The 20,005-nt window shown below is 38.9% G+C and overlaps 1 protein-coding gene across 3 annotated transcripts in view; it reads right to left on the bottom strand.

The window, feature by feature from the left end:
- The window catches only part of LOC117303710 (rap1 GTPase-GDP dissociation stimulator 1-like), a 30,699-nt gene that overhangs the window by 6,238 nt on the left and 4,456 nt on the right, over nucleotides 1-20,005 (bottom strand). Inside the window, exons 1-8 of one of the 3 annotated variants that reach the window (XM_033787993.1) lie at nucleotides 19,612-19,832; nucleotides 10,660-10,739; nucleotides 4,409-4,507; nucleotides 3,973-4,101; nucleotides 2,565-2,690; nucleotides 1,678-1,827; nucleotides 924-1,052; nucleotides 379-504 (exon numbers count right to left, since the gene is read on the bottom strand). In XM_033787993.1, the coding sequence (XP_033643884.1) occupies nucleotides 379-504; nucleotides 924-1,052; nucleotides 1,678-1,827; nucleotides 2,565-2,690; nucleotides 3,973-4,101; nucleotides 4,409-4,507; nucleotides 10,660-10,663 (763 nt within the window). In that variant the 5' untranslated portion in view covers nucleotides 10,664-10,739; nucleotides 19,612-19,832. Of the gene's footprint in view, nucleotides 1-378; nucleotides 505-923; nucleotides 1,053-1,677; nucleotides 1,828-2,564; nucleotides 2,691-3,972; nucleotides 4,102-4,408; nucleotides 4,508-8,366; nucleotides 10,447-10,659; nucleotides 10,740-19,611; nucleotides 19,833-20,005 lie in introns of those variants that run through there. The other 2 variants (XM_033787992.1, XM_033787991.1) reach the window with 2 other exon arrangements.

A 20,005-nucleotide genomic window follows, 5' to 3' on the forward strand; every position in this document is an offset into this window, starting at 1 on the left:
CATTATACAATCGCCCATTATACAATCGCCCATTATACAATCGCCCATTATACAATCGCCCATTATACAATCGCCCATTATACAATCGCCCATTAGACAATCGCCCATTATACAATCGCCCATTAGACAATCGCCCATTATACAATCGCCCATTATACAATCGCCCATTATACTCACCCTGGTAAGCTCAGTGAGCTATAATTCCTCTAACCGTTTCAATAACTTTGCACTAACAGCTCCAGACCAGCTTACTGGTTATATCTCATGCACAGTTATAACCTCATACACACATATTTATTAATTTTTAACTGTTGTGTTTTATAATGTAAAATTATTATTATAATTATTAAGTCAATAAGGCAGGAAGTAGATGTTCACCATTCTCAGCTAAAGTTGCTATGACCTCAAAGATTGTCTCTAACTGTTCATCATCTCCGACAATCTTTAATGCTTTGATGAGAAGTTCGGTGATTCCACTATTCACAAAGACCTCCTTGTTCTCTTCTGTGAAAAAATAGGAAACGCAAGATTAAAACTTGAATTACGGCCAGGGTATACTTTTGGTAATTGTCAAAGGCCAGTATCCTCACTTGGTGTAATCCCAACATGCATAAAGTAACAAACCCGTGAAAATGTAGGCTCAAGTGGTCATCAAAGCTGCAAAAAAATAAAGAAAGAGAAAACACCCTTTCCAATGCCTGAGAAAGTCTTCAGGCCTGAAGTCCTCAGATTTAAATATTTGAGTGAGAAATAACCTCTTTCTCAAAAACTACGTTACTTCAGAGGGAGCCGTTTCCCACAATGTTTTAGACTATCAACATCTCTCCGTTGCTCCTTACCAAGTAAGTATTGATGCTAATAATATATATTTTGAGTAATTACTAGACATGTCCATTGCCTTTTAGACAAGTTGCCAGACTCACCGAGCTCAGCGATGTTGCCGATGCACATGATGATCTTCCCACAGAGATTGATGTCATCTGGGAAGTTACTCATCAATGTCACCATCACACCAACACCTCCTTCTACTCGTACTTTGGTTTGTAGCGTACCTGAAGTTTGTAAAATAACACATTTCCAATTTAGATTTAAATAAAGTCTTGTACAATGACTTGCTTTCTTTTTATAGCTTTGTCTTATTGTCTTCTTCTATTGTTTTTATGGCCTTTTAAATGTTTTTTTTTTAATGATCTTTGTGGTTTTTTTTATGTCTATGCCCTGTCTTGCCTTTATCTTCCTTGTTTTTGCTGGGATTTTGGGAGACATATGCTTTAAGGCGACAGATAATTTTGTAACTTTCATGCTCTCCTGGGCATCCCACTGTTTCATTTATTGTTTGCACATGCACACGTACTTGTGAACTTTTGCCTGAATAAATACTGTTATCGTTATTATTACAAGTTACCGCTTCAATTTGAATTCCTCAGACTAAGTTTTCTCCAATTTATTATTTCAAATCGCAGTCAAAAAGGTTCTAGTATGAACATCATAACCAGTAAGCTTGTTCTTACTTAAAATAAACAGTGATGTTTTATCCTTTACCAATACCGTATTCCACCTTTAAAAGTAATTGAATACAACTTGACTTCAAACAAATGCCAAGCAACGCATCAGAATCCCCGAGTTGAGATTTTGATTTATTTAGAAAGTAAACACGACTTCAAAATCCAAGCTTACCATTTGCATAGGTGAGATTCATTAGGTAACCACTGGCAACCACTCGGACCTTCTGATTGGCTAAGATAGTGTCAGGTGTTGCTCTTGATTTCAGCAATTCCAGCAATCGTTCTACTCCCTCTGAATCGTGGATGGCTTGTCTAGCTTTGTCTGAGATAAAAAGAATGAAAACTTACAAAATGCATCCGTTAAAACGAAATGTTAAATTTGAGGTGAAGAAATACAGATTGACTTGAGTGAGATTTGAACCTGTGAACTACCAACTGAGCTATTTAGCCCTTATGTTGGCGGTATCCTTATTTGTCAAATCGGGGTTGTCTGGTGGGGATGTGTAAACACCAGAACTTTGGGTTGAACAAAGCCAAACTGACAAAAGCTGGGTTTGAACCTGAAACCTCCAGACTAATGTACCGGAGCTCAACCAACTCAGCTATCCAGCCACAATGTTGACAGTTTCCCTTTTTGTCAATATCTTTGTTCAGGGGCACCAGTCAGAAGCCATACAACCTATAACTGCCATGCAGCCAGAATCACACCAAAGTTTACGATACAACCTGGGAAGCGGCAGCCAAGGGATCAACTTTTTAATTTCAAACATCAAGTAATAAACCACAAGGGAAACACTTTGTTGGCGATCCTCTCTACGAGTCAATAACTTTGTTCAAGGGTGCCAGTCAGAAGACATACATACAACCTTTAACTGCCGTGTAGCCAGGGATCACAGGGCACGAATGTAAAGCGCATTGATACGGTTATTGTAAAATGCGCTATATAAGAATTTGTTACTATTACTACTACTACTATCACATAAAAAAAAATTATAAGTAGTTTGGGACGACCGTAGATAAATCGCTATAATTTTGTTCATTAATTTTCATTAATATTACCGTGATCACAGCAGATATTGCCCAGGGCCCTGCAGACCTGCACCACTACGTCCGTGTCCCTGTGTGAAAGAAGACCATTCAGCGTTGGGATAACACCAGCGTCTACAAACGGATCGCGGATACTCTCTGTCAAAAAAAAACCAAAAAAAAAAACACCCAAACAAACATAAATATCCCTTAAACATATAAATTATAAAATAGTAGTAACTAATACTACGTTCTTGTATTATAAGTTATCACACAAGCGCGAGTGGAATATGGACAAAATAAAGCGCTTCTGCATCCCATATCCAACGAGGCCAAAGGCCGAGTTGAATATGGGACGCAGATGCACTATATTTTCTGTATTTCCACGAGCGCGCGTGTGATAACATATTTATCTTCAAGCAAACTTGGCGCGTGACATAAAACACACAAGACGCAGGTAGTGATATTAGCCGAGCAATATAGGTTTTTACACCACTCCATTCTGCGAATCTGAGTGGAGGATTTACGCGTGTTTGAAGATAAAGCGCTTTATCACATCCCAATCGGCATATCAAAGCGCTTAGCATTTTTCCTGCAAGGTATGTGGAGCTACATTTTGAAGTACAGTATGAGACTTATTCCTTTAAAGCAGTGTGTAATGTTTACAAGGAGCTGTGTCGCAAAAGCAGGAACATCGGAGCAAATGAGTATAATTTATCATCGTTTCAGACAGTCCTCGTTACAATTGAAACGCAATTTCTGAAAAATGATTTACTATGTTTTAAAAGCCAGTGGTAAATTGGAGTTTATTGGTAAATTATCTTCCCCATTTGTTTGGTAAAAGGTAAACATGAATTTTGCCTGGAACAAAATTGTCTGTCGAGTTTGATTATTTTATTTTGATCTATGGCCTTTTTGATACAATTAATTATGTGAAGTTGCAAAAAAAGGACCTTAAAGAATGCAGCACTGAGCTGACGCTGTTATCATCTTTTGGCTTGGGTGTATCGCTAAGAAATCAGAGTGGACTTGTTGAACACCAAACTTTGGTAAAGAATATCCCTTAAAACAACGTACATCCAGGGATCGGCTTTGGGGTAAGTGTCTTGCTTAAAGACCCAAGTATCTAGACCATGGCCCAATTTCATAAAGCTGTTGAGCAGCAAATTCTGCTAAGCAAACTTCTTGGCTAAGCAAGAAATGACTTGGGTACCAGTCACAGCCATAGTAACTGTATGGTGTTTTGAACCGTAACCTATTTTTCCTAAGTAAATTGCTAAGCAAATTAAGCAAATTTGTTTGGGCTTACAGGTTTTATGACATAGGGCTCAGGACTCAAACCTACACTCTGCTGATCATAAAAGAGCTTGATTCCTGTGCTCATAACCGCTGGTCATGACAAATCACTTTCAGCAGAACGTCTTTGACGATATTGACTTACCGTTTTTGGCCATCTCCGCGATGATGTGACTGAGTCTGCTAAGATAGTCTTCCTTGTCCGTCTTCTTCAGCTGCTCGGCTAGAACAGTCACCGATCCCAGACTCAGAAGCCGAGCGCTGGACTCTTCAACTGTAAAAGAAAAACCAATAAGACTATATTTAATAAATGTTAGTTTATGCATCAGGGATAAAGAATACAATTTGATTTTTGTTTTGTTTAATAGGATTCAAACGACCTCTAGCCATTGGGCTAGCTCAGTAGTCTAGTTTTAAGACATATGCTCCAGCAATGCAAAGGTCAAGGGTTCGAATCCCACCGAAGCAATTTGCCTGTGGATTTTTTTCACAGAACTTTGGCAAGTACTGAGTATACAGTGATTAATACACATCAGTGTTAGGGTAAAATGGCTGGGGCGTTTTTTTTGGTAAATACTCACCATCCTGTTCCAGAGCTTGCAGCATACAATCCAAACATGACACAGAGTCAATGTCACTGGGGCCAAGTTGTAGACTCTTCACCGCTTGCTCCAAGTCATCTGCAGAACGAGACAGAAACAAAGATGATGATAGGAAATGTCAATAACGGAGTAGAAAACTGGGGTAAAACATTGATGGAATGACACTTTTTATGATTGAGTCATAAAGGCAAAAGGTTCAGGATCAAGTCTGAGACAGAAATGATGATAAAAAGGGTGTTTACTGGAGCAGAGAGGAACAGGTGTAAAACATTGTCAGAATGTGCTTTTAACTCTTTATGATTGAGTCATAGTTCAGGATCAAGAAAGTCTAAGACAACGGAGCAAAACAGGGTCAAAGGTTCAGGATCAAAGTCTGAGACAGAATTGATGATAAGAAATGTCTTTACTGGAGCAGAGAGGAACAGGTGTAGAACATTGTCAGAATGTTACTTTAACTTTTGTGATTGAGTCATCATGGCAAATTGCTCAGGATCAAGAAAGTCTGCGACAGAGATGATAATAGGAAATGTCTTTTACAGAGCAGAACAGATTTGAAACTTTTTCAGAATGTAACTTTAACTTTTGTGATTGAGTCATCATGGCAAATTGCTCAGGATCAAGAAAGTCTGCGACAGAGCTGATAATAGGAAATGTCTTTTACAGAGCAGAACAGATTTGAAACTTTTTCAGAATGTAACTTTAACTTTTGTGATTGAGTCATCATGGCAAATTGCTCAGGATCAAGAAAGTCTGAGACAGAGCGGATAATCGGAAATGCCTTTAATGGAGCAAAACAGGGGTGGAACATTGGCGAAATGTCACTTTAACTTTTGTGATTTAGTCATCCAAGCAACTTGCTCAGAATCAAGAAAGTCTGAGACTACACGCTTCTGAAAGAACACAATCCTATGTACGTGCAACAAGGATTTTTTTCCTTCCATTATTTTCTTGCAATTTCGATGACCAACTCAGCCCAAATGTTCATGTAGGTTTGATATTTCACGCATACACTGTATATGTTGGGATAAACCAAGTGAGAATAATAGTCTGTGACAATTACCAAAAAAAAATACCATGCCAAGAAATACGAAAAAGAATTCTACACATACAATCAACGCTGCAAATGGCTTACATGTGTGTATACATTACATGTACCCAAATGTACACAATGTACATGACTTAAATGTGTTCCATTCCTTACAAAAAACATCCACCATAATTTCATGTTGTCCAGCCTCGCAGGCAAAACATATCTGGTTGTCATTTATTAGGGTAAATTGTGAAGGGGACGTCATACAGTGTAGTTTAATAAGGTTGCCGACGGGCGGAAAAATACTGCATTCACCATTTGATTGACAATGTCCAATCAATCGTAACAAAATTTCTGAAAGGCATCTAATAATGATTTTTCTCCCTTCGTTAATGACAGACCATACGGAACGCAAACACGGATGTCCCACAGGTTTTTTTAATACAGGAGTGTTTAACATTCAGTACGAGTGCACTCCTTCGTGTAGCGCCAAAGTGCTTTTAAAATTCTAGAGAGTAATTTCTCTACTGCTTAAAACGTTTTATGCTGGCAAGAAATCTTGTCTTTTATGTGACGCCCAGAAATCTCAATGGAATCGCCAAGTGCATAAAATGCTAGCTATCGATTTTTCTTGAACATTAAATACATGTAACACTGCTAAAAATGGTATTCTTAATAAATAAAAATATAATTATTCAAGAGAACTTGTCTTGTGTGATTACGAGAAATCTTGTAGAAATTTTTTCTAGGGGAATGACACAATAATTTTTTTTTTTTTCTGAAATAAATTTTCTTTGGCAAGAATACCTTTTTTAGCAGTCTGTAAAATATTGAGTTAGGCAAAATGCGTTAATTACGTTTATTTTCCTAAATAGCCAAACAGAACTTATGACTTCTGTTGAACTGTTTCTAACAATTCCAACCAGAAGTTCTTGTAAAAGAACCTACATCTTTTGTTCCATCCAAATGACAAAGCAATTTATATTAAGTATCTAGCTCAAGGATACAAGAGTCATGACCAGGACTCGAACCCACTCTCTACTTATCAGAAACACATAGCTTGAGTCCGGTGCTCTTAACTGCTTGACCACGACATGCCACTTTGTTAAAAAATGTAGCAAGTGCCGACGCCAAAGTAGCTGGGCGCCAGTCAAATTCACCGGCCACCAACTTTTCCTGAGGCACCTGATGTACAACCTCCCCAAGAAATTATCCTCCGATGAAATATCATACATCATCTCTATAATCTACCAATTTCGGAGAAGCTTCTTTTTAAAATTGACTGTGTCCTCCACAAGACCAGGATTAACAAGACCGAACCCCCGTCATCCACCTTAATTAAAGTGTAGATCGCTGCGTCGCTCAGCGGGGTTTAATGGTTGGGACCGTCTCACGCAAAATGGCCAAAGACCTTGACATACATTCCACCCATCGGCTGAAAAAGATTCTTCATTTTCTTGTTTCAACGTCTGCTCCTTCCTTTTAAGAAAAAAAAGAAGATGAAGAAGAAAAAAAAACTCCCATGGATGCTTCAGGTGAACTAGCGGCGGACGCTAAACCCCCTGGGGCTGGGATATTTATTCAGGGAGGCTGACGCAGGCGAGCAAGGAGATGGAGATGGATGATGAGTCACAGAAGACTCAAGGAAATGTAGGATTTGAAGGGACAACCTGCAGGGTATTTTTTGTTTCCTTTTTCTTTTTGCTCGAAGATATCTTCAGGTAGACGCAGAGGTTTCTTTAAAATGGAAGAGACAGGAATTTGAGAAGATGATACAGAAAGATTAAAAGATGACAAGGATGCAAGATGGATCAAGATACGGAAATTATAGTTTGTAAAGAAATTACAGTAAATTCAAGACATGTATGTTTTTTCATGTACAGGTATTGCTTTTAAAAGGCAATGGTTTTTTGATCCGTTGAAATATTGTATTCCTATATAGATGTAAATGTACATTAGATGTGTACAATAAAACATCTAAAAATTTCATTTCAAGAGGTCACAGTGGTCAACGTCGTCACATTTTGTTTGCTGTTCCCAACAAGTAGACACTGTGCTCATTAAAAAAAAAAAGTAGCTAAGCACAATATATTATGCTTGCTAGAATAAGATACTTATCTACTACCATTTGTGACCAATATCCTGCTCAAATCTGCTTAGCAGACAATTCTCTGCTTTTAAGCAGCTACATGTATATGAATTTGCCCCAGGTCTTTTTCGAACAATTCTCTGGCCTGTAGACACTTTGAGTAATAAGCCTTTTGGTCACATGGATTTTCCCTCCAAATTTGAGTCCTACACAGGAAGCATACGCCCACGATTCATGTCCCGAAAATTTGCGGCACGAATGTGACATTTCCAACTGACATTTGAGCTCATGTTTTCGTAGCCTCTATTTTCGCCTTGGAAAGAGTGGCGATCAGATAAAAGATACAACTAGGACCCAATTTCATAAAGCCTGTTAGTGTTAGCACAATAAACTAGCTAAGCACTGAAAAGCATTGCTTAACAGAAACAGTATATCATCGGAAAATGGCATTAAGTTTACATTTTGTGACTGGTGGGTGGTGCCCCACTCTTAATGTTTATATTCTTTATTCCCGAAGCAAAACTAACATCTATTAAATCGTTGCCGTACCTGCTGCCGACACATAGGATTGGAACTGCCTCTAGATACTGGGTAAGCTCAATGGTCTAATGGTAAGACAATCTACTCTAGCAATGCAAAGGTCGAGGCTCCGAATCCCACCCGAGTGATTTGCCAGTGGATTTTTTTTTCACAGAACTCAGGAAAGTACTGAGTATACAGTGCTTAATACACATCAGTGTAAGAGATAAAAAAATAATTCTACACATTAATTTTTAATCAATTTGCTGATTTTGTTTGTGGACAAGGCAAAGACTTACTGTCGTCTTTTCCTTGAGCAGACACCTGGCATCCTTGTTGAACCTTGTCATCTTGATTTGTAATTCCTTTAAAGAACTCGGCGACGAATGTCTCGCATGACTGGTCATCTTCGGTCAGTTCTGGGATATCCTGCAGCATCTTAGCCTTCTTCTCCGTTTCTTGTGGAATGACGATCCTTTGAATACCATGGTTAGTACCCTCCCTGTAGTCAACATTGCCGTTGATCTTAAGACACATAAACGCCTTCTTATACTGGTTCCGAAAGAACGAACAGCTCACTTTCAGTTCCTCGATCTCGCGGCTCTGATCCAGAACCAAATACGTCGTCTCTTGGAGTTTCACCTCGAGGCTTGTTATTCTAGTTCCCATGGCAACCATCGTCTGCAACGCCTCGTCTAGTTTAGCAGTCATGCTCGACGCAACTTCATGGCAGGTACAATCATTGAGGCAGGTTTCCCTGACCGTGCTCGAAGAATTCAATGTTTGAACTCTTCTCTGAGTTTCATAGCTCAGTTTTCCGTACTGCTCAGTCATTTCGATGGCCTCATCCATGTTTTATCGCCGATCACACATAGTTCACCAGCCGTCAACATGAAATATTACTGATGTTTCATTTTGCGGAGCGTGAAATCATTGTTAACACATTTCGCATGCCCGTTATGAAATGGTGAATGGCTATAGTTGCAGTCCTGGTCAATTTTAGTGCGGACCACACACAGTTCACCCACCGTCGACATGAAATAGTACTCACTGAAATTTGTTTCGTTTAGCCGAGCGTGAAACTATTGTCAACACGCTCTTGCATGCTCGTTATGAAATGGTGAACGGCAAGAGTTGCAGTCCTGGTCATTTTTATCGCGAAGCCATGGACAAGACAAATTACTCACTGGAATGCATTTCATTTTGCAGAGTGACGGTGAAAACATTAACACGTTTTTGCACGCTCGTTATAAAAAGGTGAATAGCTGGAGTTGCAATCCTGGCCAGCCCCCAACAGCCGGTTGGACATTGTTGCGTAGGTGACAACAAAAGAACCAGCAAATCAATAGAGTAATGACCTTGACGTTTTTTTCGCACGAACAGTCCGCATAGAGTGTGTAAATACTCGACTGGGAGATTTATTAACTCCACGTGCTGTTTAAAATATTGGATCCATAATCCCTCTAAAGCCTTTTTCTAATTGTCATTTATTTATAGTATACTCTCATTTTTGTGCAGGTCAGTAAAAGTATAAGGTATTATCTCAGCCTTTACTTGGCGTTTAGATGATGCGGGCAGGAATCCTTTTAATGGATTATATCTCTGAGATGTGTTCCAGCTGAACAAACAAAAACAGACCTGGCATGAAAATATAAATTGGGATCCCCGCCGACAAAAGTTCTTTATACAAATTGCGACTGGAATTCATCTGGATGCGAAATTCTTGTTGCTCCTCCATTCAAAACAATGTGATCGGAACCGAGGCTCGAAGGACAGACTAGTCTGGTTCCTCGTCTTTGCTCTTGTGCAAACATCTGACTCAAAATGTAATGAACTATCCGGTTGTGCTCACTTCGCCTCCATCCATATGGCATTGTTTGCAAAAGTTTTTTTTTATTCAAATTGCAATTGGACTAGACGAAGCCATCTTGTTGTTCCTCCATTCAAAACAATGTGACCAAACCGAGGCTCGAAGGAAAGACTAGTCTTGTTTCTAGTCTCTGCTCTAGTGAACACGTTGGACTCAAAATGTACTCAACTGTCCGTTTGTGCTTAGTACTAGTTGTGCCGACTTTGTACTCGGCCTTTTATGACATAAGTTTCGGCGTAGCGTGCTTGGCCTACAAGCCCATTATCCAAGCCAGAAGTCATGTTCAAGATTACAAAATGCATAAACGCTTCCCTCAGTGTCCATTAATAGTTTGCAAGGTAACCAGTCTCTCTCTGCCCGGTATTCATCATCCTCCCTAAGATCGTCGCGATAATTTCTCAAGCTCCATTTAACTAACGCAAAAACAATGTTTAATATCCATGCATCTCCTACCCCAAGCTACACAGTCCGAGACCCGAATGAATCTTCCCCCCGTTATAAAAAAAACTTCAACAGGCTGACGTGCAAGGAACGACAAAGGCAAAGCGTTACAACATCTTATCCAATCAACATCAAGAATTGCCGGAGGGGGGACGGCCACCGAGGATTCCTGCAGAGCAGCGAGCTTAATTGGAAAAGCTAGAGTATCCAAATTAGACTTTCATACCACGTAAAAAAAAACAAGGGAAGGCAGAAAAAAACGACAAGGAAAATAAACTTACCCATGTCTGCAGCGGAGCACTTGGAGAGTGTTGGAATTTGAAACTGATGAATGTTCGCTGCCAACGATTAAAGAAAAAACCTGGAGACGAGAAAAAGACGAGAGGAAGACAAATTTACGATAGAGAACTAAGAGGGCCATTCATATTGCAATTAGAGGGGTTTCATAAAAACTTGTGTTTAGGAATGTATATCTTTTTTTTAACTGTGAGTGGATGTACAATTATTTGTTCTTAGGTGTATGTTAAATAGTCTGTCGGTTTTTTAAATTTTGCTTGCATAGTTTCATTCAATACCACGGAGAATGATATTGAATGGTCAGACAGTAGGGATCGAGGGTTAACTGAATACTATTTAGAAATCACCGCATGATGTCAGGTTACTGGCTGGTAGTTTATCTATCATTCGAAACTATGGATGATATTGAGTGGTCAGACAGTAGGAAGGTTAACTGTGTACTGTGTAGGTGTAATCGCTGCATGCTATCAGATTACAGGCTGAAGGTGAACCATCATTCAAAACTAAAATGGATATCGAATGGTCAGGCTGTTGGGGGGTTGACTGTGTGCTGTGTGGTATTGACTAGCTGATTGTATTGCATGTTGGTACACATTGTAGTGTAACGTATCATTCTAAAGAAAATAGCGAATGATATTGAATGGTCACACAGTAGGAGGGTTGATAGTGTATATATGTAGACACATTCAACACAATTCAACACAATGCAGGCAAGCGTGACATTAGTTAGTATAATTCAAAACCATGTGTACAATGATACAAGGCCTTTCTTTGAAAAAATGCGACAAGCTGTACCGATTGCAATTTGATACGGCGGGAATTCAGGCGTGTAATCTGCGTGTAATGTTGAGCAACTCTAATGGGTTCAAGAGGCGCTCTTTGCCCCTTGAAATGTTCCAACATTTAACCTGAGGCCTTGGCTTCTCAGCCTTTTTACCTTTGCCTTTCATCTGGTCACCTCTCAAAATTGTCCACCCGACATTTAAATTCACTAATGGACAGGGAAAAATCCCCCCCCCCCTCCCCAAGAAACAAGAAGCAATTTAGAGGCGGTAAAGATCTTCTTAAGACGTGCCTCTCACGTGTTTAAAGGCATTGGACTTATTTGGTAATAACTGTCAAAGACCAGTATTCTCACTTGGTGTATCCTAAAATATGCAGAAAATATAAAACCTGTGAAAATTTCGGCTCATTTGGTCATTGATGTTGCAAGAGAATAATGAAAGCAAAAACACCCTTGTTGCACACTTTGTGTGCTTTCAGATGCTTGAGAAAGGCTTCAGGTCTTAAGTCTTTCTTAGATTCAAATATTTTAGTGAGAAATTTCCTCTTTCTCAAAAACTACTTTACTTCAGAGGGAGTAATTTCTCACAATGTTTTATACTATCAACAGCTCGTTGCTCGTTTCCAAGTAACTTTGTATGCTTAATATACTTTGAGTAATAACCAACTGTGTCCAGTCCCTTTAACTGAAGACAATTGTCATGACCCTTGAGATACAAAGCTCAAGGTCTGCAGGTAATGGAGGGGGAAAATGTAATTAATTTAAAGAGGGCTTTGAAATCTTTATCTTGTCAGAAACAATGTCACATCAAAGTGGTTCCGGAGATGAGAGGCTTAAAATCATTGGTCTGGTTGATTTTTTAGCGGGTATTACAAATTCTGGTAAGCGTTTTAAGTTGATCCTGTAAAGGCACTGGACACCTTTGGTAATTATCAAAGACCAGTCTTCTCACTTGGTGCATCCCTACATGCATAAAATAACAAACCTGTGAAAATTTGGAATCATAAAAGTTGGTCATCAAAGTTGCAAGAAACGAAACTCAACGCAGGCATTACAAATTCTGATCAGTATTTGGAGGCGATCTTTTTAAGGAAGGGTCAAGGATTGGGTTTTTTGTGAACGTAAATGCTGATTTACAGGCAAAATTATCGAGAACGATATACTAAAAGTCACCTGTGAAAGCTTTCAGCGGTATACATTGTCTACATACAATTGAGAAAACAGCAACAGATTTTCACAGTATTTTCAGAAAGAACGTCGGATCCACCCATGTTAAGCGAGGTGGCAGCAGCGGGTACCAACTGCATCTATGGCTGCAGCAAAAATAGTCTATCACAGTGCTTCTCACCCAGGAAGTTTTTTGAGGCCTTATTTCTTTTTCACTGATCTATGACCTTACCTTTAAAGCCATTGGACCCTTTCGGTACAGAAAAAACAAAAAAAGTTCACAGATTTACAAATAATTTACAGGGTTTACAGAAGGTAATGGTGAAAGACTTCTCTTGAAATATTAGTCCATTAAATGCTTTACTTTTTGAGAAAACGGTAAAACAATATAAGTTCTCGTTAGCGAGAATTACGGATTTATTTTAAACACATGTCATGACACGGCGAAACGCACGAAAACAAGAGTGGGTTTTCCCGTTTTTTTCTCCCGACTCCGATGACCGATTGAGCCTAAATTTTCACAGGTTTGTTGTTTTAAATATAAGTTGTGATACACGAAGTGTGGGACTTGGATAATACTGTTTACTGAAAGGGTCCAATGGCTTTAAGTCTTGATTAATTGCAAGTGATTATTTCTGGGACATGCACAAAGTTTTTACGATCACAAGATTAAGGATTTAACATCGAAAGAACTGCTCCAGTTCATCACCTGGAGGGGTTTACGTAGAAGTCTTAATCTTTTGCAAAAATTATGCAATGTGCTTAAAGGTAGGACCAGCCTTTACTTAAAGAAACCATTTAACAAAATTGTAGTTTTAAAGCGCCAGTTTTTTCTCCTTGCAAAATAAAAGTGGACCAGTTCTTTCATGACTTTTCTTGTTGTTTTTCAAGTCAGGATATGCCCTGGGAAGTGTTTCATCGATGAATGGTCAAGTGAGATTTGTGGAGATAAGACGTTGATGAGCTGAATTCAGTTTATTGTATATACACACAATGATTTTAGGGACGGTGGACTCTTTCTTGAGGGTCTGTCGAGGGAATAGAAGTTTATTTATTTATTGAGGAGTTGAATAAGAATTAGGTCAGTTCGGCCATTATTTATTTAGGTATAGTCGATTTGGGTTTTTTCTTAAAAATGTTACCTAACATCAAAAGTCCTGACGGCCCCTTAAAGTTGAAGGCTACACAGCCCCCTTCACACTGAAAATCTCCATGTTAAGAAACAAATTAAACAGAGATTCTCCAGATTAACTGGAGTGTTCACACAACACTCTTCAGGGCTAAACATTCTCCGGATTAACGAACCCCAAATTGGCTTATTCCGGGTAAAATGTAACCCTGCCCAGTACTAAGGTTAAAGCCATAGGACACTTTCGGTAAACAGTATTGTCCAAGGCCCACACTTCGTGTATCACAACTTATATATTAAATAACAAACCTGTGAAAATTTAGGCTCAATCGGTCATCAGAGTCGGGAGAAAATAATGGGAAAACCCACCTACATGTACTAGAAATCCGTAATTCTCGTTGTTGAGAATTGATAATTGTTTCAATGTTTTCTCAAAAAGTAATGCATTTCATGGAATAATATTTCATGAGAAGTCTTTTACCTTTACCTTCTGTAAACCCTGTTAGTTATTTGTAAATTTGTGAACTTTTATTTTTTGTCTGTTCCGAAAGTGTTTAATGGCTTTAACGCACCAATCTTGGTGTTAGTATGGGACTGGATAAACTTTCTCTTGGTTAGAGATTGTATTGTAAAAGGAATCTCCGGTTAATTTTAACCTTGGTAGAAGACTTTTTACACTGGTCGCCAATTTATTTTTTACACAGATCAAAAGTACATTAGAGATTGTGTGAAAAGGGCTCTAACATAACCCAAATCAACTGTCACCATAGTGCCACCTATTCCTGGGACTGAAACAGGATTGTAAGGCCGTGTCCGAAACGGCGACTTCGGCTACAGCTACGGCTAGATCGCGCGCGTCTGCCTATTCTTCAACACTGACAGACGCGCTGATCTAGACGTAGCTGTAGCCGAAGTCGTCGCTTCGGACACAGCCTAAAACTCTCCACACCCAGTAAGGATGAAGTCACTCATAAGGGTAGGGGTCAGCCACTAGCAGCCTGGCTGGTATCCCAGCAGAATGGCACACTTCACAGTATCTTCCCAACTAAATGTGTGTGTACATTGTAAGGTTTTTTTAAAGGACAAAATCACACACCTTGCAGGACAAAATACTGAGTGTTTTGATATGCCCTGTAGGGTGTGATAAAACACAATACAAGAACCCAGTAATATTATTATAATAATATAAAACAAAATAATAATAATAACGCTAGACTCTTGCACCAACTCCTATAGGAATTTGCTTTCCGTGACTACACATTGCCAAGCGCTGGTTTTCTGTTCAAACACAACACTGTCAGGCACGATCCACTCTTCTCCAAACAAAGACTTCAGAAACTAATAACGTCAAATATTGACATTGTATCGATAGCGGGATACATCGGCAATCTAACCTTGAGTATACAGATACACACACGCAGAGCGGGGGAAGGAGAGAAAAATCCAATATTATTATGAAAATAATTAGTTTTTTTCTAAAGGTTACACAGTAATTGTAAACTTCCCCGCCCCATTCCTCAATATAAAATAGAGCATAGCTGATTTTTATTTTTATTTCATTCCATTCCATTCAGATTTACAAGGGTGCTTCACCAACTAACTAAGGCTACATCATGTAGCCTTCAAGGCAGTGGACACTATTGGTAATTACTCAAAATAATTATTAGCATAAAAGCTTACTTATTAATGAGTAATGGGGAGAGTTTGATAGTAAAACATTGTGAGAAACAGCTCCCTCTGAAGTGACGTAGTTTACAAGAAAGAAGTAATTTTCCATGAATTTGATTTCGAGAGCTCAAGTTTAGAATTTGAGGTCTCAAAAATCAAGCATCTGAAAGCACACAACTTCGTGTGACAAGGGAGTTTTTGCTTTCATTATTATCTCGCAACTTCGACGACCAATTGAGCTCAAATTTTCACAGGTTTGTTATTTTATGGATATGTTAAGATAAACCAAGTGAGAAGACTGGTCTTTGACAATTACCAATAGTGTCCAGTGTCTTTAACTGGGTAAATATTCTCAACGCTCTCCCAAACGAGAGGAGAAGATGATGAAGACATTTCAGTTTTAGATGTGGGAGGAAAAACCAAGATAATTAAGGCGAGGCAAGACACAACTACACCAACCTGACCGTCTGGGGTCGATTTAATGTTGGCAGTCAATATCTTTGTTCAGGGTGCCTGCTACTCAGAATGAAAGTCGTTCTAATTGTTTGGTACATTTTTGAATAGAGAAGTCTCGTTGGTAAGACACTGCTCTAGAATGGAACAGGTCGTGGGTTCGAATCCACCCGAGTAATATGCAGGCATGTGATTTTTTTCACAGAGCTCAGAAAAGTACAGAGTATACAGTGCTAATACACATCGGTGTTGATGGGTAAAACGAAAATTTATAAACACGTCTTGTACGTAAACCAAAATTGTTTTTAAACCTAGGGTCGCTTTAACTTGTGAAAGAAACCATATTTGGACACTTTCAAGGTTCAATTTCATACAAGAATTTTGCTGAGTCTATTGCAGACATGCCTGCCAGCTCATTGTACACTCCTTTCAACTGAACCATTTAGGCCTAAATGATATTAAATTGTCACGAAGTGCGATGAGGGTTCAATCATCTAATGATTTCCCATGGACTAGCCATCACCAAAGCAACGGGTAATTCATTCCCAATGTTCTGGACTGACATTTTGTAAGCACTGTCTGCAGTCTTTTATGATCATGAGGGTAGAGGGGAACTGGTTTAAAAAGGCTTCAGTGCTTGCATTGTCATGTTCCCTGTATACAGCTGTATAAGTACAGTGTTCAAACAGTAGGAGCCTGACCATTTTCCCCACCCAGCCTCGTTTTGGTTGCACTGATTCGAATGAGAGAAAAAAGGCATGTGCTGTATTTTTTAATCAAGAATAATTTTACCTTACTGTGTAATACCTTAAACGGAAAGAAATAATGTTTAAAGGTTGACTTTTGAGTCTGGTATACAAGTCTGGTGATAGGCCCTAGCTTTATGAAAATGGGCCCTGATGGTTGCTAGGGGTTTTCTAATGTTCGAAATGATGAAGCAAAAATGTCAGCAACTGTTCAGCCGAAATGAAGTCCTTGAGTCACGTTGGAACAAATTGACGACAACTGAAAGAAAGGTCTGCTGAAGCTTGACTGATGTCTGAATCACGACTGGATTTGATTTGGGTCAACCACAATCTAATTCAAAATAATGCTGAGCAATGAACAGAAGACACAGAATTACGGCGCAGCAACGGAGGCCATTGTCCCTCTCTCTCTCTCTCTCTATCGCCCTAGTATTGGTCTTGGTCGCCCTTCAAAAGCTTCTCACATAAATACTGTAAGATTTTCTTATAGAAGTGCCTTTCCCAAAATGAAAAATGGCCTTATAGTTACATATAGGCACCAGAGGCAGTGATCACTGTTGCCCTGAAAGTGGCATTGGTGCCCCTTCAAAATGGAAGTGCCCTGTAATGGGGGAGGGTATGTTAATTGTCCTGTGGCAAAAGCATTTTGGCCACGATTGTAGGCATGTATATTGCAGCAGATAATTACACTATTAATATTTGAGCAAACAAACGGTTACCTCCAAACCCTTGCCAATACAAGCCACTTTAAAAAATGTGGGGGGGGGGGCATGCAGTGGCTAGGAACAGCTGATTTGTCTTTACCTAGGGTTCAAGAAGAATGAAATCCACGATGGCTTATCCCCTCGACCACCTGCCCGCTTCGCCTTACTCATATCATTAATGTTAAACAGTGCGCTGAATTCAAGATGCGCTCACCTGGATGCTGATGACAGCTTCTTAAAGGGAAGGTATGTTGTAAATCATTCTTAAAATTAATGGCAATACAAACTTTTGGTTCTAGAAGCCTACAGCAACTTTCAATAGTACTTTTTTGAGAAACATTTCACTTCGAAGTAATGTGGTTGTATAAAAATAAATTAGTTTTTATGCCCATAACTTTAAATCTGAGAAGCGTTACTGACAGCGAAAAAGTTTTTCAGTTTGTGTGTTTGATTTGCAGATTATTCTTCTTGCGTGGATATCACTGCTCCAGATTTTCGACAACATCTCAAAAACACTACCCCCTTTTGAATATAAAGAGACTGGACACTAATGTTAAATGTCAAAAACCAGTCTTCTTACTTGGTGTATCTCCACATGCATAAAATAACAAACCTGTGAAAATTTGAACTCAATTGGTCATCGAAGCTGCGAGATAATAATGACAGAAAAAACACCCTTGTCACACGAAGTTGTGTGCTTTCAGATGCTTGATTTCGAGACCTCAAATTCTAAACTTGAGGTTTCGAAATCAAATTCATGGAAAAATACTTCTTTCTCCAAAACTACGTTACTTCAGAGGGAGCCGTTTCTCACAATGTTTTGTACTATCAACCTCTCCCCATTACTCAATACCAAGTAAGGTTTTATGCTAATAATTATTTAGAGTAATTACCAATAGTGTCCACTGTCTTTAAATGAACGTTAGTTTTATAACTGCAATAGGATTGAAACGAACAGTGGGTTCCAATTTATACCAAACGTATAACCATACAATCCCTTTAAGTGTTCATTTGATGGCATGAATGATACAAGCGGATATCGAGGGGATTAGGGCAAGGGCACATTCATCTCATTTAATAATGCGACAGAACTGCAGGATTTATAACACTCTGCAATACATGATTTATAAAAGCAAGCTGATACTGTTTCACGTCTTGAATTTCATTCTTTTCAATATTTATATGATAACAAGCACTTCTAATGAGGAAAATGTAAATTCGTTTTGGAACTTTGCACAGGGCACCACAGCAAAAGCACAGGGCACCACAGCAATTGACATCATTGATGTCTTCCAGTAGAAATTCTAAGAACTGTTTTTGCCGCTTGTGATAAGCAGAGCAATAAAATCACCAGGCATTTATTACTCCTTAATTTTTTTTTTTTTTCAAAACCAATCTGAACAGCGTCTTCTTTAATATTATTAGTTTCCAGGGCTTTTTCTAAAAATAATGAACTTCTAGTTTTTGTACAATGACGCAAATGGTAACACTAGATAAAGAGCAAGGTCTCTCCGAAGAGCAACTTCAATATCTACTTGATAACGACGTCTTGAATTTCGTCTTGATCACGTACAAGGATCTGGCCTTCACTGCCTTAGCGTACCATCCTGGCGAGATGTGCCTTCAAAAATTATCACATTATGCACTCTAATTTTCAATAAATGGAAGTGCTTCCTCTTTGACGAACTGGCCTTGTTCGATCTCAGGCATGTTATTTTAAAATTTGTTACTGATATAATGAGAGAGAGAATTATATGAGCACGCTCCATGTGAGTGTACAATCACCCAATATGCACAACGTCCCAGTGTGCACGAACTGCGTGCAAAGGATTCTGGGTGACGTCCGTGTCCGAGCATGCCAACCTACATCGTTGCATGCTGATTTTGAAACAATGCAGGGCCGATTTTATAAAGCTACTCAAGCACAAACAGCAGCTAAGCACAACAAAATTAAGTACCAGAATAAGGTTACCAGCCAAACTAACTCTCAGTACAAATTGTGACTAGAGTCCTCCTCTTTCTGCATAGCAGAAAAACGTGTCGAGCAATATTTTCTGCTTTAGTTATAGATGTAAACTATATCTTGGTGGAGCACCGTCATGTTAATCAGAAGGTTGTTGGTTCAAATCCTACTCTCATAGTCAAATTGTCTTTGTTCAAGCCCAAATCATGTACAGATTCAATGTATAATGTTAACCTAATTTGACACAGAATGTGCTAGTTTAATTTTTTTTTTTAAAAGTGGAACATATTATACAAGTTACAACAAAATCAATTTTACTCACCCCAGGAAAATTTATTTAAGAGTGCACCTTCCTAGTCACAGCTAACAACCAGACTCAATTCGTCTCACAGTACAAATCAATGCAGGACTGAGGAGTAAATTCTCTTCATCAAAAAAAAAACTCTGCACCAGTCGAGTGAATGTTTAACATGCAGGGTTTAGCATTTTAATCTAGACAAGAAGTGTAATGAAAAACCGCACAGTCTCGAAAGCATCTACAAGAAATCTGGGGTACACCTCAAATGCCCTAAATGCAAACTTCCTTCCCCAGACTAGCTCGAATGTTCGCACTCCCTTTCGACGTGTCATACACACGTGATTACATGCACTTTTGATAATAAAAAATCTGTTGCAGTATTGTTCGGACTAGAAGTCATGATGACTAACAAGTATTC

This window comes from Asterias rubens, chromosome 20 (genome assembly GCF_902459465.1).
Source record: "Asterias rubens chromosome 20, eAstRub1.3, whole genome shotgun sequence".
Lineage (NCBI taxonomy): Eukaryota > Metazoa > Echinodermata > Asteroidea > Forcipulatida > Asteriidae > Asterias > Asterias rubens.